The 27,093-nt window shown below is 32.3% G+C and overlaps 1 protein-coding gene across 1 annotated transcript; it reads right to left on the reverse strand.

Annotated features, from left to right (window-relative positions):
• Positions 1-6,374: 6,374 nt before the first annotated feature.
• Positions 6,375-7,430, reverse strand: LOC143861420 (uncharacterized). Its single transcript, XM_077372346.1, has 2 exons — positions 6,920-7,430; positions 6,375-6,847 (listed from the first exon to the last, which is right to left on the reverse strand). Exons 1-2 carry the CDS (start codon positions 7,428-7,430, stop codon positions 6,375-6,377), a joined length of 984 nt encoding a protein of 327 aa, XP_077228461.1.
• Between the last annotated feature and the right edge of the window lie 19,663 nt (positions 7,431-27,093).

Below are 27,093 nucleotides of genomic sequence, written 5' to 3' on the forward strand. Positions count from 1 at the left end.
GAGGATGAGATGGTATTGAAACTTAGGTTTAGTTGATGAAGGACCACCTTTTAAGCTATTGAAACCCTAGAGATGATGCCAACCAAGTTCTAGCCACATTTTGGGTTGAGAATCAGAGGGTATTAAATCTGAGATTTAGCCGATAAAGGACGGAGATTTGAAAAAATAGAAAGCTTCTTATTTTAGAAACTTTAGAAAACATCCATCTTTTGGACATAAGAAACCCTAGAGATGGTGTAAAGGAGTTTTTTGCCAAGTTTAAAGATTAGGATGAGAGCGTATTGAATCTTAGATTTAGTTGCTGAAGGATAGAGATTGAAGAAATAAAAAGTTTCTTATTTTAGAAACCTTATAAATATCAATCTTTTACTTTTTGTAAACCCTAGATATGGTGTCGAAGTGCTTTTAGCTAAGTTTTGAGATGAGGATTAGATGGTATTGAATCATAGATTTAGTTGATGAAGGATGGAGATTGAAAAATTACAAAGTTTCTTATTTTAGAAACTTTATAAAATATCCCTCTTTTAGACATAGAAAACCCTAGATGTGTTGTAAAGAAGCTTTTGGCCAAGTTTGTAGAAGATGATGAGTTGGTATTGAATCTTAGATTTAGGTGATACAGGATATTGAATTTAAAAATAGAAAGTTTCTTATTTTAGAAACTCTAAAACATCCATCTTTTAGACATAAGAGACCCTGGAGATGGTGTCAAAGTGCTTTTAGCAAAGTTTTGGGATTATGATGAGATGGTTTTAAATCTTAGATTTAGTTGATGGAAGATGGAGATTGAAAAAGTAGAAAGTTTCTTGTTTTAGAAACTTTATTAAATATCCATCTTTTAGACATAGGAAATCCTAGAGATGGTGTTAAGGAGCTTTCAGTCAAGTTTTGAGATGAGGATGTGATGGTATTGGATCTTGGATTTTGTTGATAAAGGATGGAGATGGAAAAAATAGAAAGTTTATATAACATCCATCGTTTAGACATAGCTTACCCTAGAGATGGTGTCAATGAGCTTTTAGCCAAGTTTTGGATTTATGATGAGATGGTATATTGAATCTTAGATTTAGCTGATGAAGGATGGAGATTGAAAAAATAGAAAGTTTCTTATTTTAGAAACTTTATAAAACATCCATCTTTTAGACATTGGAAACTCGAGAGATGCTGTCAAGGAGCTTTTAGCAAAGTTTTGAGATGAGAATGAGAGGGTATTGAATCTTAGATTTAGTTGCTGAATGATGGAGATTGAAAGAAAAAAAAGTTTCCTATTTTAGAAACTTTATAAAACATCAAACTTTTATACTTAGTAAACCCTAGAGATGGTGTCAAAGAGCTTTCTAGCAACATTTTGAGATGAGGATTAGATGGTATTGAATATTAGATTTAGTTGATGACGGATGGAGATTGAAGAAATAGAAAGTTTATTATTTTAGAAACTTTATAAAACATCAATCTTTTAGACGTGGGAAATCCTAAAGATAGTGTTATTATGCTTTTTGCCAAGTTTTGATATCAGGACTAGATGGTATTGAATCTTAGATTTAGTTGATAAAGTAAGAATATTGAAAAAATTGAAAGTTTCTTATTTTAGAAACTTTTCAAAACATCAATTTTTAGCCATAGGAGACCGTAGAGATGGTGTCAAGGAGCTTTTAGCCATGTTTTGAGGTGAGGATGAGATGTTATTGAAACTTGGATTTTATTGATAAAGGATGGAGATTGAAAAAATAGAAAGTTTATATAACATCCATCGTTTAGACATAGCTGACCCTAGAGATGGTGTCAATGAGCTTTTAGCCAAGTTTTGGATTGATGATGATATGGTTTTCAATCTTAGATTTAGCTAATGAAGGATGGAGATTGAAAAAATAGAAAGTTTCTTATTTTAGAAACTTTATAAAACATCCATCTTTGGGAAATTGGAAACTCGAAAGATGGTGTCAAGGAGCTTTTTACAAAGTTTTGAGATGAGAATGACAGGGTACTAAATCTTAGATTTAGTTGCTGAAGGATGGAGATTGAAGAAATAGAAAGTTTATTATTTTAGAAACTTTAAAAAACATCAATCTTTTAGACGTGAGAATCCTCGAGATAGTGTTATTAAGCTTTTTGCCAAGTTTTGATATCAGGACGAGATGGTATTGAATCTTAGATTTAGTTGATAAAGTAAGAAGATTGAAAAAATAGAAAGTTTCTTATTTTAGAAACTTTTCAAAACATCAATTTTTAGCCATAGGAGACCCTAGAGATGGTGTCAAGGAGCTTTTAGGCATGTTTTGAGGTGAGGATGAGATGGTATTGAAACTTAGATTTATTTGATGAAGGACCACCTTTTATGCTATTGAAACCCTAGGGATGATGCCAACCAACTTCTAGCCACGTTTTGAGTTGAGAATCAGAGGGTATTGAATCTGAGATTTAGCTTATGAAGGATGGAGATTGAAAAAATAGAAAGCTTCTTATTTTAGAAACTTTAGAAAACATCCATCGTTTGGACATAAGAAACCCTAGAGATAGTGTGAAGGAGTTTTTTGCCAAGTTTAAAGATTAGGATGAGAGCGTATTGAATCTTAGATTTAGTTGCTGAAAGATAGAGATTGAAGAAATAAAAAGTTTCTTATTTTAGAAACTTTATAAATATCAATCTTTTACTATTTGTAAACCCTACATATGGTGTCAAAGTGCTTTTAGCTAAGTTTTGACATGAGGATTAGATGGTATTGAATCATAGATTTAGTTGATGAAGGATGGAGATTGAAAAATTACAAAGTTTCTTATTTTAGAAACTTTATAAAATATCCATCTTTTAGACATAGAAAACCCTATATGTGGTGTAAAGAAGCTTTTAGCCAAGTTTGTAGAAGAGGATGAGATGGTATTGAATCTTAGATTTAGGTGATAGAGGATATTGAATTTAAAAATAAAAAGTTTCTTATTTTAGAAACTCTAAAACATCCATCTTTTAGACATAAGAGACCCTAGAGATGGTGTCAAAGAGCTTTTAGCAAAGTTTTGGGATGATGATGAGATGGTTTTAAATCTTAGATTTAGTTGATGAAAGATGGAGATTTAAAACGTAGAAAGTTTCTTGTTCTAGAAACTTTATAAAATATCCATCTTTTGGACATAGGAAATCCTAGAGATGGTGTTAAGGAGCTTTCAGTCAAGTTTTGAGATGAGGATGTGATGGTATTGGATCTTGAATTTTGTTGATAAAGGATGGAGATTGAAAAAATAGAAAGTTTATATAACATCTATCGTTTGGACATAGCTGGCCCTAGAGATGGTGTCAATGAGCTTTTTGCCAAGTTTTGAATTAATGATGAGATGGAATTGAATCTTAGATTTGGCTGATGAAGGATGGAGATTGAAAAAATAGAAAGTTTCTTATTTTAGAAACTTTATAAAACATCCATATTTGAGACATTGGAAACACGAGAGATGGTGTCAAGGAGCTTTTAGCAAAGTTTTGATATGAGAATGAGAGGGTACTGAATCTTAGATTTAGTTGCTGAATGCGATTGAAAGAAAAAAAAGTTTTCCATTTTAGAAATCTTATAAAACATCAAACTTTTATACTTAGTAAACCCTAGAGATTGTGTCAAAGAGTTTTTTAGCAACATTTTGAGATGAGGATTAGATGGTATTGAATATTAGATTTAGCTGATGAAGGATGGAGATTGAAGAAATAGAAAGTTTATTATTTTAGAAACTTTATAAAACATCAATCTTTTAGACGTGGGAAATCCTCTAGATAGTGTTATTAAGCTTTTTGCCAAGTTTTGATATCCGGACGAGATGGAATTGGTTCTTAGATTTAGTTGATAAAGTAAGAAGATTGAAAAAATAGAAAGTTTCTTATTTTAGAAACTTTTCAAAACATCAATTTTTAGCTATAGGAGACCCTAGAGATGGTGTCAAGGAGCTTTTAGCCATGTTTTGAGGTGAGGATGAGATGATATTGAAACTTAGATTTAGTTGATGAAGGACCACCTTTTATGCTATTGAAACCCTAGAGATGATGCCAACCAAGTTCTAGCCACATTTTTGGTTGAGAATCAGAGGGTATTGAATATGAGATTTAGCCGACAAAGGATTTTTTTTTTTGATTGGTAAGCTGGGGTTAGGCAGACCCCGACCGGATATATTAAGACAAAAATGAGAGAATTACAAAGGGGGCCCAGAAGGGCAACAGAGACAAAGCGCCAAAATAAGAACCAAAGAGATACAACTCCCATGGATGGGGGAACAGAAAGCCCCACCACACCCACTATTCTCCACTACACTGATCACCTCGGTGGGACTGCAGGAAGCAAAGGATGGAGATTGAAAAAATAGAAAGCTTCTTATTTTAGAAACTTTAGAAAACATCCATCTTTTGGACATAAGAAACCCTAGAGATGGTGTGAAGGAGTTTTTTGCCAAGTTTAAAGATTAGGATGAGAGCGTATTGAATCTTAGATTTAGTTGCTGAAGGATAGAGATTGAAGAAATAAAAAGTTTCTTATTTTAGAAACTTTATAAATATCAATCTTTTACTTTTTGTAAACCCTAGATATGGTGTCGAAGTGCTTTTAGCTAAGTTTTGAGATGAGGATTAGATGGTATTGAATCATAGATTTAGTTGATGAAGGATGGAGATTGAAAAATTACAAAGTTTCTTATTTTAGAAACTTTATAAAATATCCATCTTTTAGACATAGAAAACCCTAGATGTGGTGTAAAGAAGCTTTTAGCCAAGTTTGTAGAAGAGGATGAGATGGTATTGAATCTTAGATTTAGGTGATAGAGGATATTCAATTTAAAAATAGAAAGTTTCTTATTTTAGAAACTCTAAAACATCCATCTTTTAGACATAAGAGACCCTAGAGATGGTGTCAAAGAGCTTTTAGCAAAGTTTTGGGATGGTGATGAGATGGTTTTAAATCTTAGATTTAGTTGATGAAAGATGGAGATTGAAAAAGTAGAAAGTTTCTTGTTTTAGAAACTTTATAAAATATCCATCTTTTGGACAAGGAAATCCTAGAGATGGTGTTAAGGAGCTTTCAGTCAAGTTTTGAGATGAGGATGTGATGGTATTGGATCTTGGATTTTGTTGATAAAGGATGGAGATTGAAAAAATAGAAAGTTTATATAACATCCATCGTTTGGACATAGCTGACCCTAGAGATGGTGTCAATGAGCTTTTTGCCAAGTTTTGGATTAATGATGAGATGGAATTGAATCTTAGATTTGGCTGATGAAGGATGGAGATTGAAAAAATAGAAAATTTCTTATTTTAGAAACTTTATAAAACATCTATCTTTGAGACATTGGAAACACGAGAGATGGTGTCAAGGAGCTTTTAGCAAAGTTTTGATATGAGAATGAGAGGGTACTGAATCTTAGATTTAGTTGCTGAATGCGATTGAAAGAAAAAAAAGTTTCCCATTTTAGAAACCTTGTAAAACATCAAACTTTTATACTTAGTAAACCCTAGAGATGGTGTCAAAGAGCTTTTTAGCAACATTTTGAGATGAGGATTAGATGGTATTGAATCTTAGATTTAGTTGATGAAGGTTGGAGATTGAAGAAATAGAAAGTTTATTATTTTAGAAACTTTATAAAACATCAATCTTTTAGACGTAGGAAATCCTCGAGATAGTGTTATTAAGCTTTTTGCCAAGTTTTGATATCAGGACGAGATGGTATTGAATCTTAGATTTAGTTGATAAAGTAAGAAGATTGAAAAAATAGAAAAACATCAAATTTTAGCCATAGGAGACCCTAGAGATGGTGTCAATGAGCTTTTAGCCATGTTTTGAGGTGAGGATGAGATGGTATTGAAACTTAGATTTAGTTGATGAAGGTCCACCTTTTACGCTATTGAAACCCTAGAGATGATGTCAACCAACTTCTAGCCACGTTTTGAGTTGAGAATCAGAGGGTATTGATTCTTAGATTTAGCTGATAAAGGATGGAGATTGAAAAAATAGAAAGCTTCTTATTTTAGAAAATTTAGAAAACATCCATCTTTTGGACATAAGAAACCCTAGAGATGGTGTCAAGGAGTTTTTTGCCAAGTTTTAAGATTAGGATGAGAGGGTATTGAATCTTAGATTTTAGTTGTTGAAGGATGGAGATTGAAAAATTACAAAGTTTCTTATTTTAGAAACTTTATAAAACATCCATGTTTTAGACATAGAACACCCTAGATTTTTTTTTTTTTTGATGGTTAAGCTGGGGTTGGGCAAGACCCCCACCAGATATATTGAACCAAAAAGAAAATTACATGAAAGGAGGAGAAGTTGTCAAAGGACAACTAACTCAATGGCTCGGGCTCCATGAGCCAAACAAGAGCGTGAGCTCAACAATAAGGGAAAGTCAAAAAAACATTACAAACGTAAATACATCTCCCCAGATATATCTCTACTTATGGAATCCCTCAGATAATTCGGAATACATTGAAGAGGAATATTCAGACTCTTACAGGGGTAGTCCCTTTTTGAAAGAAGATCAGCCACAGAATTTGCTTCTCTCCATATATGAGTTATCTTCCAGTCTATAGTGTTCAAAAATTTCCAACACTTACTGATCTCAGAAAGATTCTTCCATGGCGGGTCAGAGAGCTTTGCAAAGGAATTTACGGCGAAATTTGAGTCGGCTTCAATCCACAGATGTGTGATCCCCAGTCTTTTTGCCACTTCCACCCCAATGCAAATAGCCTTAATTTCCAGAGAGAAGATCTCGTCCTTTTGAGTGTTCACAGAGAAACAATGAAGAACCTCTCCATTCGAGTCCCTAAGAGTTCCCCCAAGTCCTCCCCCTTCATCTGATAAGGACGCATCGGTGTTGAGCTTGTATTCCCCTCAAATTGGAGGAATCCATCTGCAGAACTTATTCTGTTTAAGCTTCCGGATGCATTTTAGGCCGAAGTTACTAGCCATCCGGATTTTTCGGTCGTCACTATCATAAAAAACGTTGAGGCTTCGCACTTTCAGCTTGACATCATCTAAAATTTGTTGAAGAACCACACTTTTGTGGTTGAATTTTTTATCAAAAATTCTGCGATTACGCTCTTTCCACAATCTGTAGATAGAAGCAGCAAAGGCAACTCTGATGATTACTGCACTCTGACCCTTGCCTCTCCACTGGGTGCGGATCCACTCTTCCTCTGCCCTGAGAGTTCGTTTCAGTGATCGATGAAACCCACAAAGCCTGAGGATGGATTTCCAAATCCAAGCAGAATAACCACAGCGAAAGAAAAGGTGATCGATGGATTCTTTTTCAGAATGGCAGAGAGGGCATCTTTCATCGATGGACGAGTTTCTGAATATGATGTGATCTCTGGTAAGGAGCTTAAGATGAAGGGCCTTCCAAGCCATTAGAGCATGCCTAGGAACATGACCACTAAACCATAGAGTAGAAGCCCAATTCACACTAGCATGCATCTTTCTGATTTCAGACCAGGCGCTTTTTACCGAAAAATTTCCGTCCACTGAAGGCATCCACACTGCTCTGTTCTTCGGGTCTTCATGAAATAGCGCTTTAATCAAGATTGCTTTTTCCCTGCGAAGTGACACGTTATCTAGTAAGGGGTGCCAGCAGTCCAGGTGATGAATGGCGTCAAGCTTTTTGATGGAGGAGAGAGAGTGATCAACTCTTGATCTCAAGATCAATTTGTCAAGTGACCCAGCCGGGTGCCATGGTTGGTTCCACACATCAATCTCTGATTCATTTCCAACAATATAGCAAATATTTCCTCTGATTATCTCCCTAGCATTTAAAATACTTCTATAAAGCCCACGATGGCTTTGATGGTATCCCAACAGTCCATATGTTCTTGTTTTTCAGATACTTTGCTTTGATCCAAGAGGCCCATAATGAATTATTATCCTGGAGAAGCCCCCACAAGAGCTTGCATTGGAGCGCAGTGTTAATATCCCTAGATGTGGTGTAAAGAAGTTTCTAGCCAAGTTTGTAGAAGAGGATGAGATGGTATTGAATCTTAGATTTAGTTGATAGAGGATATTGAATTAAAAAATAGAAAGTTTCTTATTTTAGAAACTCTAAAACATCGATCTTTTAGACATAAGAGACCCTGGAGATGGTGTCCAAGAGCTTTTAGCCAAGTTTTGGGATGATGATGAGATGGTTTTAAATCTTAGATTTAGTTGATGGAAGATGGAGATTAAAAAAGTAGAGAGTTTCTTGTTTTAGAAACTTTATAAAGGAAATCCTAGAGATGGTGTTAAGGAGCTTTCAGTTAAGTTTTGAGATGAGGATGTAATGGTATTGGATCTTGGATTTTTTTTATAAAGGATGGACATTGAAAAAATAAAAAGTTTATATAACATGCAGCGTTTAGACATAGCTGACCCTAGAGATGGTGTCAATGAGCTTTTAACCAAGTTTATGATTGATGATGAGATGGTATTGAATCTTAGATTTAGCTGATGAAGGATGGAGATTGAAAAAACAGAAAGCTTCTTATTTTAGAAACTTTATAAAACATCCATCTTTTGGACATAAGAAACTCTAGAGATAGTGTCAAGGAGTTTTTTGCCAAGTTTTCAGATTAGGATGAGAGGGTATTGAATCTTAGATTTAGTTGCTGAATGATAGAGATTGAAGAAATAAAAAGTTTCTTATTTTTGAAACTTTATAAATATCAATCTTTTGCATTTTTGTAAACCCTAGATAAGGCGTCGAAGTGCTTTTAGCTAAGTTTTGAGATGAGGATTAGATGGTATTGAATCATAGATTTAGTTGATGAAGGATGGAGATTGAAAAATTACAAAGTTTCTTATTTTAGAAAGTTTATAAAACATCCAACTTTTAAACATAGAAAATCTTAGATGTGGTGTAAAGAAGCTTTTAGCCAAGTTTGTAGAAGAGGATGAGATGGTATTGAATCTTAGATTTAGTTGATAGAGGATATTGAATTAAAAAATAGAAAGTTTCTTATTTTAGAAACTCTAAAACATCCATCTTTTAGACATAAGAGACCCTGGAGATGGTGTCAAAGAGCTTTTAGCCAAGTTTTGGGATGATGATGAGATGGTTTTAAATCTTAGACTTACTTGATGAAGATGGAGATTGAAAAAGTAGAAGGTTTCTTGTTTTAGAAACTTTATAAAATATCCATCTTTTAGACATAGGAAATCCTAGAGATGGTGTTAAGGAGCTTTCAGTCTAGTTTTGAGATGAGGATGTGATCGTATTGGATCTTGGATTTTGTTGATAAAGGATGGAGATTGAAAAAATAGAAAGTTTATATAACATCCATCGTTTAGACATAGCTGACACTAGAGATGGTGTCAATGAGCTTTTAGCCAAGTTTTGGATTGATGATGAGATGGAATTGAATCTTAGATTTAGGTGATGAATGATGGAGATTGAAAAAATAGAAAGTTTCTTATTTTAGAAACTTTATAAAACATCCATCTTTGAGACATTGGAAACTCGAGAGATGATGTCCAGGAGCTTTTAGCAAAGTTTTGAGATGAGAATGAGAGGGTACTGAATCTTAGATTTAGTTGCTGAATGACGGAGATTGAAAGAAAAAAAAGTTTTCCATTTTAGAAACTTTATAAAACATCAAACTTTTATACTTAGTAAACCCTAGAGATGGTGTCAAAGAGCTTTTTAGCAACATTTGGAGATGAGGATTAGATGGTATTGAATCTTAGATTTAGTTGATTAAGGATGAAGATTGAAGAAATATAAAGTTTATTATTTTAGAAACTTTATAAAACATCCATCTTTTAGACGTGGGAACTCCTCTAGATAGTGTTAATATGCTTTTTGCCAAGGTTTGAGATCAGGACGAGATGGTATTGAATCTTAGATTTAGTTGATAAAGTAAGAAGATTAAAAAAATAGAAAGTTTCTTATTTTAGAAACTTTTCAAAACATCAATTTTTAGCCATAGGAGACCCTAGAGATGGTGTCAAGGAGCTTTTAGCCATGTTTTGAGGTGAGGATGAGATGGTATTGAAACTTAGATTTAGTTGATTAAAGACCACCTTTTATGCTATTGAAACCCTAGAGATGATGCCAACCAACTTCTAGCCACGTTTTGGGTTGAGAATCAGAGGGTATTGAATCTGAGATTTAGCTGATGAAGGATGGAGATTGAAAAAATAGAAAGCTTCTTATTTTAGAAACTTTAGAAAACATCCATCGTTTGGACATAAGAAACCCTAGAGATAGTGTGAAGGAGTTTTTTGCCAAGTTTAAAGATTAGGATGAGAGCGTATTGAATCTTAGATTTAGTTGCTGAAGGATAGAGATTGAAGAAATAAAAAGTTTCTTATTTTAGAAACTTTATAAATATCAATCTTTTACTTTTTGTAAACCCTACATATGGTGTCGAAGTGCTTTTAGCTAAGTTTTAACATGAGGATTAGATGGTATTGAATCATAGATTTAGTTGATGAAGGATGGAGATCGAAAAATTACAAAGTTTCTTATTTTAGAAACTTTATAAAATATCCATCTTTTAGACATATAAAACCCTAGATGTGGTGTAAAGAAGCTTTTAGCCAAGTTTGTAGAAGAGGATGAGATGGTATTGAATCTTAGATTTAGGTGATAGAGGATATTGAATTAAAAAATAGAAAGTTTCTTATTTTAGAAACTCTAAAACATCCATCTTTTAGACATAAGAGACCCTAGAGATGGTGTCAAAGAGCTTTTAGCAAAGTTTTGGGATGATGATGAGATGGTTTTAAATCTTAGATTTAGTTGATGGAAGATGGAGATTGAAAAAGTAGAAAGTTTCTTGTTTTAGAAACTTTATAAAATATTCACCTTTTATACATAGGAAATCCTAGAGATGGTGTTAAGGAGCTTTCAGTTAAGTTTTGAGATGAGGATGTGATGGTATTGGATCTTGGATTTTGTAAATAAAAGATGAAGATTGAAAAAATAGAAAGTTTATATAACATCCATCGTTTAGACATAGCTGACCCTAGAGATGGTGTCAATGAGCTTTTAGCCAAGTTTTGGATTGATGATGAGATGGTATTGAATCTTAGAATTAGCTGATGAAGGATGGAGATTGAAAAAATAGAAAGTTTCATATTTTTGAAACTTTATAAAACATCCATCTTTGAGACATTGGAAACTCGAGAGATGGTATCAAGGAGCTTTTAGCAAAGTTTTGAGATGAGAATGAGAGGGTACTGAATCTTAGATTTAGTTACTGAATGATGGAGATTCAAAGAAAAAAAAGTTTCCTATTTTAGAAACTTTATAAAACATCAAACTTTTATACTTAGTAAACCCTAGAGATGGTATCGAAGATTTTTTTGCAACATTTTGAGATGAGGATTAGATGGTACTGAATCTTTGATTTAGTTGATGAAGGATGGAGATTGAAGAAATAGAAAGTTTATTATTTTAGAAACTTTATAAAACTTCCATCTTTTAGAAGTGGGAAATCCACGAGATTGTGTTAATATGCTTTTTGCCAAGTTTTGAGATCGGGACGAGTTGGTATTGAATCTTAGATTTATCTGATAAAGCAAGAAGATTGAAAATATAGAAAGTTTGTTATTTTAGAAACTTTTCAAAACATCAATTTTTAGCCATAGGAGACCCTAGAGATGGGGTGAAGGAGCTTTTAGCCATGTTTTGAGGTGAGGATGAGATGGTATTGAAACTTTGATTTAGTTGATGAAGGACCACCTTTTATGGTATTGAAACCCTGGAGATGATGTCAACCAACTTCTAGCCACGTTTTAGGTTGAGAATTAGAGGGTATTGAATCTTAGCTTTAGCTGATGAAGGATGTAGATTGAAAAAATGTAAAGCTTCTTATTTTAGAAACTTTATAAAACATCCATCTTTTGGAAATAAGAAACCCTAGAGACGGTGTCAAGGAGTTTTTTGCCAAGTTTTAAGATTAGGAGGAGTGGGTATTGAATCTTAGATTTAGTTGCTGAAGGATAGAGATTGAAGAAATAAAAAGTTTTTGATTTTAGAAACTTTATAAAAATAAATCTTTTATTTTTTGTAAACCCTAGATATGGTGTCGAAGTACTTTTAGCTAAGTTTCGAGATGAGGATTAGGTGGTATTGAATCATAGATTTCGATGAAGGATGGAGATTGAAAAATTACAAAGGATTAGAAACTTTATAAAACAACCATCTTTTAGACATAGAAAACCGTAGATGTGGTGTAAAGAAGCTTTTAGCCAAGTTTGTAGAAGAGGATGAGATGGTATTGAATCTTAGATTTAGTTGATAGAGGATATTGAATTAAAAAATATAAAGTTTCTTATTTTAGAAACTCTAAAACATCCATCTTTTAGACATAAGAGACCCTGGAGATGGTGTCAAAGATCTTTTAGCCAAGTTTTGGGATGATGATGAGATGGTTTTAAATCTTAGATTTAGTTTATGGAAGATGGAGATTGAAAAAGTAGAAAGTTTCATGTCTTAGAAACTTTATAAAATATCCATCTTTTAGACATAGGAAATCCTAGAGATGGTGTTAAGGAGCTTTCAGTCAAGTTTTGAGATGAGGATGTGATGGTATTGGATTATGATTTTGTTGATAGAGGACGGAGATTGAAAAAATAGAAAGTTTATATAACATCCATCGTTTAGACATAGCTGACCCTAGAGATGGTGTCAATGAGTTTTTGCCAAGTTTTGGATTGATGATGACATGGTATTTAATCTTAGATTTAGCTGATGAAGGATGGAGATTGAGAAAACAGAAAGTTTCTTATTTCAGAAACTTTATAAAACATCCATCTTTGAGACATTGGAAACTCGAGAGATGGTGTGAAGGAGCTTTTAGCAAAGTTTTGAGATGAGAATGAGAGGGTACTGAATCTTGGATTTTGTTAATAAAGGATGGAGATTGAAAAAATAGAAAGTTTATATAACATCCATTGTTTAGACATAGCTGACCTTAGAGATGGTGTCAATAAGCTTTTAGCCAAGTTTTAGATTGATGATGAGATGGTATTCAATGTTAGATTTAGCTGATGAAAGGATGGAGATTGAAAAAATAGAAAGTTTCTTATTTTAGAAACTTTATAAAACTTCCATCTTTTAGACATTGGAAACTCGAGAGATGTTGTAAGGAGCTTTTAGCAAAGTTTTGAGATGAGAATGAGAGGGTACTGAATCTTAGATTTAGTTGCTGAATGATGGAGATTGAAAGGAAAAAAAAGTTTTCTATTTTAGAAACTTTATAAAACATCAAACTTTTATACTTAGTAAACCTAAGAGATGGTGTCAAAGAGCTTTTTAGCAACATTTTGAGATAAGGATTAGATGGTATTGAATCTTAGATTTAGTTGATGAAGGATGGAGATTGAAGAAATAGAAAGTTTATTATTTTAGAAACTTTATAAAACATCCATCTTTTAGACATGGGAAATCCTCGAGATAATGTTAATAAGCTTTTTGCCAAGTTTTGAGATAAGGACGAGATGGTATTGAATCTTAAATTTAGTTGATAAAGTAAGAAGATTGAAAAAATAGAAAGTTTCTTATTTTAGAAACTTTTCAAAAGATCAATTTTTAGCGATTGGAGACCCTAGAGATGGGGTCAATGAGCTTTTAGCCATGTTTTGAGGTAAGGATGAGATGATATTAAATCTTAGAATTAGCTGATTAATGATGGACATTGAAAAAATAGAAAGCTTCTTATTTTAGAAACTTTATAAAACATCAATCTTTTGGACATAAGAAACCCTATAGATGGTGTCAATGAGTTTTTTGCCAAGTTTTAAGATTACGATGAGAGGGTATTGAATCTTAGATTTAGTTGCTGAATGATAGAGATTGAAGAATAAAAAAGTTTCTTATTTTAGAAACTTTATAAATATCAATCTTTTACATTTTTGTAAACCCTATATAAGGCGTCGAAGTGCTTTTAACTAAGTTTTGAGATGAGGATTAGATGGTATTGAATAATAGATTAGTTGATGAAGGATGGAGATTGAAAAATTACAAAGTTTCTTATTTTAAAAAGTTTATAAAACATCCATGTTTTAGACATAGAAAACCTTAGATGTGTTGTAAAGAAGCTTTTAGCCAAGTTTGTACAAGAGGATGAGATGGTATTGAATCTTAGATTTAGTTGATAGAGGATATTGAATTAAAAATTAGAAAGTTTCTTATTTTAGAAACTCTAAAACATCCATCTTCTAGACATAAGAGACCCTGGTGATGGTGTCAAAGAGCTTTTAGCCATGTTTTGGGATGATGATGAGATGGTTTTAAATCTTCGATTTAGTTGATGGAAGATGGAGATTGAAAAAGTAGAAAGTTTCTTGTTTTAGAAACTTTATAAAATATCCATCTTTTTTAGACATAGGAAATCCTAGAGATGGTGTTAAGGAGCTTTCAGTCTAGTTTTGAGATGAGGATGTGATCGTATTGGATCTTGGATTTTGTTTATAAAGGATGGAGATTGAAAAAATAGAAAGTTTATATAACATCCATCGTTTAGACATAGCTGACCCTCGAGATGGTGTCAATGAGCTTTTAGCCAAGTTTTGGATTGATAATGAGATGGAATTGAATCTTAGATTTAGCTCATGAAGGATGGAGATTGAAAAAATAGAAAGTTTCTTATTTTAGAAACTTTATAAAACATCCATCTTTGAGACATTGGAAACTCGAGAGATGATGTCAAGGAGCTTTTAGCAAAGTTTTGAGATGAGAATGAGAGGGTACTGAATCTAAGATTTAGTTGCTGAATGACGGAGATTGAAAGAAAAAAAAGTTTTCCATTTTAGAAACTTTATAAAACATCAAACTTTTATACTTAGTAAACCCTAAAGATGGTGTCAAAGAGCTTTTTAGCAACATTTTGAGATGAGGATTAGATGGTATTGAATCTTAGATTTAGTTGATTAAGGATGAAGATTGAAGAAATATATAGTTTATTATTTTAGAAACTTTATAAAACATCCATCTTTTAGACGTGGGAAATCCTCTAGATAGTGTTAATAAGCTTTTTGCCAAGTTTTGAGATCTGGACGAGATGGTATTGAATCTTAGATTTAGTTGATAAAGTAAGAAGATTGAAAAAATAGAATTTTCTTATTTTAGAAACTTTTCAAAACATAAATTTTTAGCCATAGGGGACCCTAGAGATGGGGTCAATGAGCGTTTAGCCAAGTTTTGAGGTGAGGTTGAGATGGTATTGAAACTTAGATTCAGTTGATGAAGGACCACCTTTTACGGTATTGAAACCCTAGAGATGATGTCAACCAACTTCTAGCCACGTTTTGGGTTGAGGATCAGAGGCTATTGAATCTTAGATTTAGCTGATGAGGGATGGAGATTGAAAAAATAGAAAGCTGCTTATTTTAGAAACTTTATAAAACATCCATCTTTTGGACATAAGAAACCCTAGAGACGGTGTCAAGGAGTTTTTTACCAAGTTTTAAGATTAGGATGAGAGGGTATTGAATCTTTGATTTAGTTGCTGAGGGATAGAGATTGAAGAAATAAAAAGTGTCTTATTTTAGAAATTTTATAAATATCAATCTTTTACTTTTTGTAAACGCTAGATATGGTGTCGAAGTACTTTTAGCTAAGTTTCGAGATGAGGATTAGGTGGTATTGAATCATACATTTAGTTGATGAAAGATAGAGATTGAAAAATTACAAAGGATTACAAACTTTATAAAACATCCATCTTTTAGACATAGAAAATCCTAGATGTGGTGTAAAGAAGCTTTTAGCCAAGTTTGTAGGAGAGGATGAGATGGTATTTAATCTTAGATTTTGTTGATAGAGGATATTGAATTAAAAACTATAAAGTTTCTTATTTTAGAAACTCTAAAACATCCATCTTTTAGACATAAGAGACCTTGGAGATGATGTCCAAGAGCTTTTAGCCAAGTTTTGGGATGACGATGAGATGGTTTTAAATCTTAGATTTAGTTGATGGAAGATGGAGATTGAAAAAGTAGAAAGTTTCTTGTTTTAGAAACTTTATAAAATATTCATCTTTTAGACATAGGAAATCCTAGAGATGGTGTTAAGGAGCTTTCAGTTAAGTTTTGAGATGAGGATGTGATGGTATTGGATCTTGGATTTTGTTGATAAAAGATGGAGATTGAAAAAATAGAAAGTTTATATAACATCCATCGTTTAGACATAGCTGACCCTAGAGATGGTGTCAATGAGCTTTTAGCCAAGTTTTGGATTGATGATGAGATGGTATTGAATCTTAGAATTAGCTGATGAAGGATGGAGATTGAAAAAATAGAAAGTTTCTTATTTTTGAAACTTTATAATACATCCATCTTTGAGACATTGGAAACTCGAGAGATGGTGTCAAGGAGCTTTTAGCAAAGTTTTAAGATGAGAATGAGAGGGTACTGAATCTTAGATTTAGTTGCTGAATGATGGCGATTGAAAGAAAAAAAAGTTTCTCATTTTAGAAACTTTCTAAAACATCAAACTTTTATACTTAGTAAACCCTAGAGATTGTGTCAAAGAGCTTTTAGCAACATTTTGAGATGAGGATTAGATGGTATTGAATCTTAGATTTAGTTGATCAGGGATGGAGATTGTAGAAATAGAAAGTTTATTATTTTAGCAACTTTATAAAACATCCATCTTTTAGACGTGAGAAATCCTCGAGATAGTGTTAATAAGCTTTTTGCCAAGTTTTGAGATCAGGACGAGATGGTATTGAATCTTAGAATTAGTTGATAAAGGAAGAAGATTGAAAAAATAGAAAGTTTCTTATTTTTGAAACTTTTCAAAACATCAATTTTTAGCCATAAGAGACCCTAGAGATGGGGTCAAGGAGCTTTTAGCCATGTTTTGAGGTGAGGATGAGATGGTATTGAAACTTTGATTTAGTTGATGAAGGACCACCTTTTATGGTATTGAAACCCTAGAGATGATGTCAACCAACTTCTAGCCACGTTTTGGGTTGAGAATCAGAGGGTATTGAATCTTAGATTTAGCTGATGAAGGGTGGAGATTGAAAAAATAGAAAGCTTCTTATTTTAGAAACTTTATAAAAAACATCCATCTTTTGGACATAAGAAACCCTAGAGACGGTGTCAAGGAGGTTTTTGTCTAGTTTTAAGATTACGATGAGAAGGTATTGAATCTTAGATTTAGTTGCTGAAGGATCGATTGAAGAAATAAAAAGTTTCTTATTTTAGAAACTTTATAAATATCAATCTTTTACTTTTTGTAAACCCTAGGTATGGTGTCGAAGTGCTTTTAGCTAAGTTTTAAAATTAGGATGAGAGGGTATTGAATCATAGATTTAGTTGATGAAGGATCGAGATTGAAAAATTACAAAGTTTCTTATTTTAGAAACTTTATAAAACATCCATCTTTTAGACATAGAAAACCCTAGATGTGGTGTAAAGAACCTTTTAGCCAAGTTTGTAGAAGAGGATGAGATGGTATTGGATCTTAGATTTAGTTGATAGAGGATACTGAATTAAAAAATAGAAAGTTTCTTATTTTAGAAACTCTAAAACATCCATCTTTTAGACATAAGAGACCCAGGAGATGGTGTCGAAGAGCTTTTAGCCAAGTTTTGGAAGATGATGAGATGGTTTTAAATCTTAGATTTAGTTGATGGAAGATGGAGATTGAAAAAGTAGAAAGTTTCTTTTTTTAGAAACTTTATAAAATATCCATCTTTTAGACATAGGAAATCCAAGAGATGGTGTTAAGGAGCTTTCAGTCAAGTGTTGAGAGGAGAATGTGATGGTATTGGATCTTGGATTCTGTTGATAAAGGATGGAGATTGAAAAAATAGAAAGTTTATATAACATCCATCGTTTAGACATAGCTGAACCTAGAGATGGTGTCAATGAGCTTTTAGCAAAGTTTTGGATTGGTGATGAGGTGGTATTGAATCTTAGATTTAGTTGATGAAGGATGGAGATTGAAAAAATAGGAAGTTTCTTATGTTAGAAAGTTTATAAAACATCCATCTTTGAGACATTGGAAACTCGAGAGATGGTGTCCAGGAGCTTTTAGTAAAGTTTTGAGATGAGAGTGAGAGGGTACTGAATCTTAGATTTAGTTGGTGAATGGTGGAGATTGAAAGAAAAAAAAAGTTTCCTATTTTACAAACTTTATGAAACATCAAACTTCTATACTTAGTAAACCCTTGAGATGGTGGCAAAGAGCTCTTAGCAACATTTTGAGATGAAGATTTGATAGGATTAAATCTTTGATTTAGTTGATGAAGGATGGCGATTGAAGAAATAGAAAGTTTGTTATTTTAGAAACTTTATAAAACATCCATCTTTTAGATCTGGGAAATCCTCGAGATAGAGTTAATAAGCTTTTTGCCAAGTTTTGAGATCAGGACAAGATGGTATTGAATCTTAGATGTAGTTGATAAAGTAAGAAGGTTGAAAAAATAGAAAGTTTCTTATTTTAGAAACTTTTCAAAACAACAATTTTTAGCCATAGGAGACCCTAGAGACGGGGTCAAGGAGCTTTTAGCCATGTTTTGAGGTGAGGATGAGATGGTATTGAAACTTAGATTTAGTTGATAAAGAACCACCTTTTATGGTATTTAAACCCTAGAGATGATGTCAACCAACTTCTAACCACGTTTTGGGTTGAGAATCAGAGGGTATTGAATCTTAGATTAAGCTGATGAATGATGGAGATTGAAAAAATAGAAAGCTTCTTATTTTTGAAACTTTATAAAACATCCATCTTTTGGACATAATAAACCCTAGAGATGGTGTCAAGGAGTTTTTTGCCGAGTTTTAAGATTAGGAGGAGAGGGTATTGAATCTTAGATTTAGTTATTGAAGGACAGAGATTGACGAAATAAAAAGTTTCTTATTTTAGAAACTTTATAAATATCAATCTTTTACTTTTTGTAAACCCTAGATATGGTGTCGAAGTGCTTTTAGCTAAGTTTTGAGATGAGGATTAGGTGGTATTGAATCATAGATTTAGTTGATGAATGATCGAGATTGAAAAATTACAAAGTTTCGTATTTTAGAAACTTTATAAAACATCCACCTTTTAAACATAGAAAACCCTAGATGTGGTGTAAAGAAGCTTTTAGCCAAGTGTGTAGAAGAGGATGAGATGGTATTGAATCTTTGATTTTGTTAATATAGGATATTGAATTAAAAAATAGAAAGTTTCTTATTTTAGAAACTCTAAAACATCCATCTTTTAGACATAAGAGACCCTGGAGATGGTGTCCAAGAGCTTTTAACCAAGTTTTGGGATGATGATGTGATGGTTTTAAATCTTAGATTTAGTTGATAGAAAATGGAGATTGAAAAAGTGGAAAGTTTCTTGTTTTAGAAACTTTATAAAATATCCATCTTTTAGACATAGGAAATCCTAGAGATGGTGTTAAGGAGCTTTCAGTCAAGCTTTGAGATGAGGATGTGATGGTATTGGATCTTGGATTTTGTTAATAAAGGATGGAGATTGAAAAAATTGAAAGTTTAACATCCATCGTTTAGACATAGCTGACCCTAGAGATGGTGTCAATAAGCTTTTAGCCAAGTTTTGGATTGATGATGAGATGGTATTGAATCTTAGATTTAGCTGATGAAGGATGGAGATTGAAAAAACAGAAAGTTTCTTATTTTAGAAACTTTATAAAACATCCATCTTTTAGACATTGGAAACTCGAGAGATGCTGTCAAGGAGCTTTTAGCAAAATTTTGAGATGAGAATGAGAGGGTACTGAATCTTAGATTTAGTTGCTGAATGATGGTGATTGAAAGAAAAAAAAGTTTCCTATTTTAGAAACTTTATAAAACATCAAACTTTTATACTTAGTAAACCCTAGAGATTGTGTCAAAGAGCTTTTTAGCAACATTTTGAGATGAGGATTACATGGTATTGAATCTTAGATTTAGTTGATGAAGGATGGAGATTGAAGAAATAGAAAGTTTATTATTTTAGAAACTTTATAAAACATCCATCTTTTAGACGTGGGAAATCCTTGAGATAATGTTAATAAGCTTTTTGCCAAGTTTTGAGATCAGGACGAGATGGTATTGAAACTTAGATTTAGTTGATAAAGTAAGAAGATTGAAAAATAGAAAGTTTCTTATTTTACCAACGTTTCAAAACATCAATTTTTAGCCATAAGAGACCCTAGAGATGGGGTCAAGAAGCTTTTAGCCATGTTTTGAGGTGAGGATGAGATGGTATTTAAGCTTAGATTTAGTTGATGAAGGACCACCTTTTACGGTATTGAAACCCTAGAGATGATGTCAACCAACTTCTAGCCACGTTTTCGGTTGAGAATGAAAGGGTATTGATTATTAGATTTAGCTGATGAAGGATGGAGATTGAAAAAAATAGAAAGCTTCTTATTTTAGAAACTTTATAAAACATCCATCTTTTGGACATAAGAAACCCTAGAGATGGTGTCAAGGAGTTTTTTGCCAAGTTTTAAGATTAGGATGAGAGGGTATTGAATCTTAGATTTAATTGCTGAAGGATAGAGATTGAAGAAATAAAAAGTTTCTTATTTTAGAAACTTTATAAATATCAATCTTTTACTTTTTGTAAACCCTAGATATGAAGTCGAAGTCCTTTCAGCTATGTTTTGAGATTAGGATTAGGTGGTATTGAATCATAGATTTAGTTGTTGAAGGATGGAGATTGAAAAATTACAAAGTTTCTTATTTTAGAAACTTTATAAAACATCAATCTTTTAGACATAGAAAACCCTAGATGTGGTGTAAAGAAGCTTTTAGCCAAGTTTGTCGAAGAGGATGAGATGGTATTGAATCTTAGATTTAGTTGATAGAGGATATTGGATTAAAAAATAGAAAGTTTCTTATTTTAGAAACTCTAAAACATCCATCTTTTAGACATAAGAGACCCTGGAGATGGTGTCAAGGAGCTTTTAGCCAAGTTTTGGGATGATGATGAGATGGTTTTAAATCTTAAATTTAGATGATGGAAGATGGAGATTGAAAAAGAAGAAAGTTTCTTGTTTTAGAAACTTTATAAAATATCCATCTTTTAGATATAGGAAATCCTAGAGATGGTGTTAAGGAGCTTTCAGTCAAGTTTCGAGATGAGGATGTGATGGTATTGGATCTTGAATTTTGTTGATAAATGATGTAGATTGAAAAAATAGAAAGTTTATATAACATCTATCGTTTAGACATAGCTGACCCTAAAGATGGTGTCAATGAGCTTTTAGCTAAGTTTTGGATTGATGATGAGATGGAATTGAATCTTAGATTTAGCTGATGAAGGATGGAGATTGAAAAAATAGAAAGTTTCTTATTTTAGAAACTTTATAAAACATTCATCTTTGAGATATTGGAAACTCGAGAGATGCTGTCAAGGAGCTTTTAGCAAAGTTTTGAGATGAGAATGAGAGGGTACTGAATCTTAGATTTAGTTGCGGAATGATGGAGATTGAAAGAAAAAAAAGTTTCCTATTTTAGAAACTTTATAAAACATCAAACTTTTATACTTAGTAAACACTAGAGATGGTGTCAAAGAGCTTTTTTTGCAACCTTTTGAGATGAGGATTAGATTGTATTGAATCTTAGATTTAGTTGATGAAGGATGGAGATTGAAGAACTAGAAAGTTTATTATTTTATAAACTTTATAAAACATCAATCTTTTTTACGTTGGGAATCCTCGACATAGTGTTAATAAGCTTTTTGCCAAGTTTTGATATCAGGACGAGATGGTATTGACTTAGATAAGTTAATAAAGTAAGAAGATTGAAAAAATAGAAAGTTTCTTATTTTAGAAACTTTTCAAAACATCAATTTTTAGTCATAGGAGACCCTAGAGATGGTGTCAAGGAGCTTTTAGTCATGTTTTGAGGTGAGGATGAGATGGTATTGAAACTTAGATTTAGTTGATGAAGGACCACCTTTTATGGTATTGAAACCCTAGAGATGATGTCAACCAACTTCTAGCCACGTTTTGGGTTGAGAATCAGAGGGTATTGAATCTTAGATTTAGCTGATTAAGGATGGAGATTGAAAAAATAGAAAGCTTCTTATTTTAGAAACTTTAGAAAACATCCATCTTTTGGACATAAGAAACCCTAGAGATGGTGTCAATAAGTTTTTTGCCAAGTTTTAAGAATAGGATGAGAGGGGATTGAATCTTAGATTTGGTTGCCGAAGGATATAGATTGAAGAAATAAAAAGGTTCTTATTTTAGAAACTTTATAAATATCAATCTTTTACTTTTTGTAAACCCTAGATATGGTGTCGAAGTGCTTTTAGCTAAGTTTTGAGATGAGGATTAGATGGTATTGAATCATAGATTTAGTTGATGAAAGATCGAGATTGAAAAATTACAAAGTTTCTTATTTTATAAACTTTATAAAACATCCATCTTTTAGACATAGAAAACCCTAGATGTGGTGTAAAGAAGCTTTTAGCCAAGTTTGTAGAAGAGGATGAGATGATTTTGAATCTTAGATTTAGTTGATAGAGGATATTGGATTAAAAAATAGAAAGTTTCTTATTTTAGAAACTCTAAAACATCCATCTTTTAGACATAAGAGACCCTTGAGGTGGTGTCAAAGAGCTTTTAGCCAAGTTTTGGGATGATGATGAGATGGTTTTAAATCTTAGATTTAGTTGATGGAAGATGGAGATTGAAAAAGTAGAAAGTTTCTTGTTTTAGAAACTTTATAAAATATTCATCTTTTAGACATAGTAAATTCTAGAGATGGTGTTAAGGGGCTTTCAGTCAAGTTTTGAGATGAGGATGTAATGGTATTGGATCTTGGATTTTGTTGATAAACGATGGAGATTGAAAAAATAGAAAGTTTATATAACATACATCGTTTAGACATAGCTGACCCTAGAGATGGTGTCAATGAGCTTTTAGCCAAGTTTTGGATTGATAATGAGATGGAATTGAATCTTAGATTTAGCTGATGAAGGATGGAGATTGAAAAAATAAAAAGTTTCTTATTTTAGAAACTTTATAAAACATCAATCTTTGAGACATTGGAAACTCGAGAGATGGTGTGAAAGAGCTTTTAGCAAAGTTTTGAGATGAGAATGAGAGGGTACTAAATCTTAGATTTAGTTGCTGAATGACAGAGATTGAAAGAAAAAAAAGTTTCCCATTTTAGAAACATTATAAAACATCAAACTTTTATACTTAGTATACCCTAGAGATGGTGTTAAAGAGCTTTTATCAATATTTAGAGATGAGGATTAGATGGTATTGAATCTTAGATTTAGTTGATTAAGGATGGAGATTGAAGAAATAGAAAGTTTATTATTTTAGAAACTTTAGAAAACATCTATCTTTTAGACGTGGGAAATCCTCGAGATAGTGTTAATAAGCTTTTTGCCAAGTTTTGAGATTAGGACGAGGTGGTATTGAATCTTAGATTAAGTTTATAAAGCAAGAAGATTGAAAAAGCAAAAAGTTTCTTATTTTAGAAACTTTTCAAAACATCAATTTTTAGCCATAGGAGACCCTAGAGATGGGGTCAATGAGCTTTTAGCCCTGTTTTGAGGTGAGGATGAGATGGTATTGAAACTTTGATTTAGCTGATAAAGGACCACCTTTTATGGTATTGAAACCCTAGAGATGATGTCAACCAACTTCTAGCCACGTTTTGGGTTGAGAATCAGAGGGTATTGAATCTTAGATTTAGCTGATGAAGGATGGAGATTGAAAAAATAGAAAGCTTCTTATTTTAGAAACTTTATAAAACATCCATCTTTCTGACATAAGAAACCCTAGAGACGGTGTCAAGGAGTTTTTTGCCAAGTTTTAAGATTAGGATGAGAGGGTATTGAATCTTAGATTTAGTTACTGAAGGATAGAGATTGAAGAAATAAAAAGTTTCTTATTTTAGAAACTTTATAAATATCAATCTTTTACTTTTTGTAAACCCTACATATGGTGTCGAAGTATTTTTAGCTAAGTTTTGATATGAGGATTAGGTGGTATTGAATCATAGATTTAGTTGATGAAGGATGGAGATTGAAAAATTACAAAGGATTAGAAACTTTATAAAACATTCATCTTTTAGACATAGAAAACCCTAGATGTGGTGTAAAGAAGATTTTAGCGAAGTTTGTAGAAGAGGATCAGATGGTATTGAATCTTAGATTTAGTTGATAGAGGATATTGAATCAAAAATAGAAAGTTTCTTATTTTAGAAACTCTAAAACATCCATCTTTTAGAAATAAGAGACCCTGGAGATGGTGTCAAAGTGCTTTTAGCCATGTTTTGGGATGATGATGAGATGGTTTTAAATATTAGATTTAGTTGATGGAAGATGGAGAATGAAAAAGTAGAAAGTTTTATGTTTTAGAAACTTTATAAAATATCCATCTTTTAGACATAGGAAATCCTAGAGATGGTGTTAAGGAGATTTCAGTCAAGTTTTGAGATGAGGATGTGATGGTATTGGATCTTGGATTTTGTTGATAAAGGACGGAGATTGAAAAAATAGAAAGTTTATATAACATCCATCGTTTAGACCTAGCTGACCCTACAGATGGTGTCAATGAGCTTTTAGCCAAGTTTTGGATTGATGATGAGACGGTATTGAATCTTAGATTTAGCTGATGAAAGATGGAGATTGAAAAAATAGAAAGCTTCTTCTTTTAGAAACTTTATAAAACATCCATCTTTTGGACATATGAAACCCTAAAAATGATGTGAATGAGTTTTTTGCCAAGTTTTAAGATTAGGATGAGAGGGTATTGAATCTTAGATTTAGTTGCTGAAGGATAGAGATTGAAGAAATAAAAAGTTTCTTATTTTAGAAACTTTATAAATATCAATCTTTTACTTTTTGTAAACCCTAGATATGGTGTCGAAATACTTTTAAGTAACTTTTGAGATGAGGATTAGGTGGTATTGAATCATAGATTTAGTTGATGAAGGATGGAGATTGAAAAATTAGAAAGTTTCTTATTTTAGAAACTTTATAAAACATCTATCTTTTAGACATAGAAAACCCTAGATGTGGTGTAAAGAAGCTTTTAGCCAAGTTTATAGAAGAGGATGAGATGGTATTGGATCTTAGATTTAGTTGATAGAGGATATTGAATTAAAAAATAGAAAGTTTCTTATTTTAGTAACTCTAAAACATCCATCTTTTAGACATAAGAGACCCTGGAGATGGTGTCAAAGAGCTTTTAGCCAAGTTTTGGGATGATGATGAGATGGTTTTAAATCTTAGATTTAGTTGATGGAAGATGGAAATTGAAAAAGTAGAAAATTTTTTATTTTAGAAACTTTATAAAATATCCATCTTTTAGACATAGAAAATCCTAGAGATGGTGTTAAGGAGCTTTCAGTCAAGTTTTGAGATGAGGATGTGATGGTATTGGATCTTGGATTTAGTTGATAAAGGATGGAGATTGAAAAAATAGAAAGTTTATATAACATCCATCGTTTTGACATAGCTGACCCTAGAGATGGTGTCAATGAGCTTTTAACGAAGTTTTGGATTGATGATGAGATGGTATTGAATCTTAGATTTAGCTGATGAAGGATGTAGACTGAAAAAATAGAAAGTTTCTGATTTTAGAAACTTTATAAAACATCCATCTTTGAGACATTGGAAACTCGAGAGATGGTGTCAAGGAGCTTTTAGCAAAGTTTTGAGGATGAGATGTTATTGAAACTTAGATTTAGTTATTGAAGGACCAACTTTTATGGTATTCAAACCCTAGAGATGATGTCAACCAACTTCTAGCCACGTTTTGGGTTGAGAATCAGAGGGTATTGAATCTTAGATTTAGCTGATGGAGGATGCAGATTGAAAAAATAGAAAGCTTCTTAATTTAGAAACTTTATAAAACATCCATCTTTAAGACATAAGAAACCCTAGAGAGGGTGTCAAGGAGTTTTTTGCCAAGTTTTATGATTAGGATGAGAGGGTATTAAATCTTAGATTTAGTTGCCGAAGGATAGATATTGAATAAATAAAAAGTTTCTTATTTAAGAAACTTTATAAATATCAATCTTTTAATTTTTGTAAACCCTGGATATGGTGTCGAAGTACTTTTAACTAAGTTTTGATATGAGAATTAGGTGGTATTGAATCACAGATTTAGTTGATGAAGGATGGAGATTGAAAAATTACAAAGTTTCTAATTTTAGAAACTTTATAAAACATTCATCTTTTAGACATAGAAAACCCTGGATGTGGTGTAAAGAAGCTTTTAGCCAAGTTCGTAGAAGAGGATGAGATGGTATTGAATCTTAGATTTAGTTGATAGAGGATATTGAATTAAAAAATAGAAAGTTTCTTATTTTAGAAACTCTAAAACATCCATCTTTTAGACATAAGAGACCCTTGAGATGGTGTCGAAGAGCTTTTAGCTAAGTTTTGGGATGATGATGAGATGGTTTTAAATCTTAGATTTAGTTGATGGAAGATAGAGATTGAAGAAGTAGAAAGTTTCTTGTTTTAGAAACTTTATAAAATATCCATCTTTTAGACATAGGAAATCCTAGAGATGGTGTTAAGGAGCTTTCAGTCAAGTTTTGAGATGAGGATTTGATGGTATTGGATCTTTGATTTTGTTGATAAAGGATGGAGATTGAAAAAATAGAAAGTTTATATAACATCCATCGTTTAGACATAGCTGACACTAGAGATGGTGTCAATGAGCTTTTAGCTAAGTTTTGGATTGATGATGAGATGGAATTGAATCTTAGATTTAGCTGATGAAGGATGGAGATTGAAAAAATAGAAAGTTTCTTATTTTAGAAACTTTATAAAAGCTCGATCTTTGAGACATTGGAAACTCGAGAGATGGTGTCAAGGAGCTTTTAGCAAAGTTTTGAGATGAGAATGAGAGGGTAGTAAATCTTAGATTTAGTTGCCGAATGACGGAGATTGAAAGAAAAAAAAGTTTTCTATTTTAGAAACTTTATAAAACATCAAACTTTTATACTTAGTAAACCCTAGAGATGGTGTCAACGAGCTTTTAGCAACATTTTGAGAAGAAGATTACATGGTATTGAGTCTTAGATTTAGTTGATGAAGGATGGAGATTGAAGAAATAGAAAGTTTATTATTTTAGAAACTTTATAAAACATCCATCTTTTAGACGTGGGAAATCCTCGAGATTGTGTTAATATGCTTTTTGCCAAGTTTTGTGATCAGGATGAGTTGGTA

This window comes from Tasmannia lanceolata, unplaced genomic scaffold, assembly GCF_043159265.1.
Source record: "Tasmannia lanceolata isolate RefF3 unplaced genomic scaffold, GAP_Taslan_0.1 ptg000037l, whole genome shotgun sequence".
Classification (NCBI taxonomy): domain Eukaryota; kingdom Viridiplantae; phylum Streptophyta; class Magnoliopsida; order Canellales; family Winteraceae; genus Tasmannia; species Tasmannia lanceolata.